This window comes from Priapulus caudatus, unplaced genomic scaffold (assembly GCF_000485595.1).
Source record: "Priapulus caudatus unplaced genomic scaffold, Priapulus_caudatus-5.0.1 Scaffold1926, whole genome shotgun sequence".
Classification (NCBI taxonomy): Eukaryota; Metazoa; Priapulida; class Priapulimorpha; order Priapulimorphida; family Priapulidae; genus Priapulus; species Priapulus caudatus.
Window position 1 is genome coordinate 25,785 of NW_014578987.1, and position 1,560 is coordinate 27,344.

General features: G+C 46.3%; 1 protein-coding gene across 1 annotated transcript; it reads left to right on the top strand.

The window, feature by feature from the left end:
- Positions 1 to 58: 58 nt before the first annotated feature.
- On the top strand, positions 59 to 1,558 carry LOC106817925 (flavin-containing monooxygenase FMO GS-OX-like 1; the record flags this gene model as incomplete). The annotated part of the gene is made up of 4 exons (XM_014822636.1): positions 59 to 71; positions 211 to 377; positions 552 to 873; positions 1,040 to 1,558. Coding segments are annotated over exons 1-4 (1,021 nt in total), but the record flags the coding sequence as incomplete, so codon positions are not given.
- Between the last annotated feature and the right edge of the window lie 2 nt (positions 1,559 to 1,560).

A 1,560-nucleotide genomic window follows, 5' to 3' on the forward strand; every position in this document is an offset into this window, starting at 1 on the left:
CTGAGTCTGCGTTGTTTGATCTCCTCAACAATGCAGGATGAACTGCATGGTCTTGGCAATGGAACTTGAAGGTAGGTGATACGATGTAAAATGACGTCTCTCCTGCATCGACGATGAACGCCAGAGAGACGAGGATACCAATCAAGGTGACATGTTACACATAACTGGTAATGTCTACAACGGTTTCTCTCTCGCTTCATTTATATTCAGGAGGTATGTGGCTATACACAGATAGGACAGGGCTGGGTAAAAATGGCTACCCAGTACACTCAAGTATTTACAAGAACCTTATCACCAACCTACCTACGCAGGCAATGGAGTTTCCTAATTTTCCCTTCCCTTCTGATCTAAGAGGAAAATTTATTCCCTGGCAAAAGGTTATTTTTTTATTGATTTTGGCAATTGATTGTGTGCATATTAATTAGAAATAATTGTTCATGTGCTTAAATAGAATGAGGAGGATATAAATGGAGCATACTTGCAAATTATAATATTTTGACAGTATTATCATAAAAACCTCATTCAAACACATTTCGTGATACTTTACGTAGGTGCAAGACTACCTCTTTGCCTATGCTGACCACTTCAACCTTCGCAAACACGTCCACCTGAACACAGATGTGGCGTCTGTAAAACGCATCACCACAAAGCCTGTCTCATCAGGAGATGCCCACCAATCTCCCAACAGACCACAGTGGTTGGTGCGCACGACTGCCCTTCAGGGAGGAGGCAGCAAGGAGAAGGTGTTTGATGCTGTGCTAGTCTGCTCTGGACACCATAGTGTCCCTCACTATCCAGACATTCCTGGTCAGGAGAGCTTCAGCGGGATACAGCTGCACAGCCATGATTACCGCCATCCAGAACCTTATACAGGTGCGCTGCCTGTATTATTATAGATACGGCTTGCTGTTTCATTCTGTGAATAACGAATGCGATTATTTACCTAAAGGCTAAACAACGTTGTTGCGCTCACATGAAAGTACTGCGCCTTAATGTTTGCTGTTCAGGAATAGCATAGTGTCTCATTTTTACGAAACAGATAAGCGAGTGCTCGTAATTGGAGCCTATGCCTCTGCATTTGACATCATGAAAGATGTCTACTCCCACGCATCCGAGGTGATCATCACGCTGACCGAACTAGACGTTCTAGGCCTGGGTGAACAGTACAAGAAAGGGCTGCTACCACACAACGTGAGAACAACGCCATTCCCGCAGGCGATCAACGGTAGCGTGGTGACGTTCACCGACGGTGACACGCTCGAACCAGACGTGATTATTTTCTGCACCGGCTACGAGTATTCGTTCCCATTCCTCGACGCCTCGTGCGATGTCACCGTTAGCGAGGGTAAACGCATACAACCGTTATTCAAGCACATGATCCACAGCAGGTACCACACGCTCATGTTTATCGACATGGTTTATACACCCATCGAGTTTTCGATCGCATACCTCCAGGTTCCGTTTGCGTTCAAAATCCTCGATGGCTCACTGGCGCTCCCTAGCGAGGAAGAGATGAACCAGGAGACGGAAGCAGACTACCGCGATCGCATGGCCAGTGGT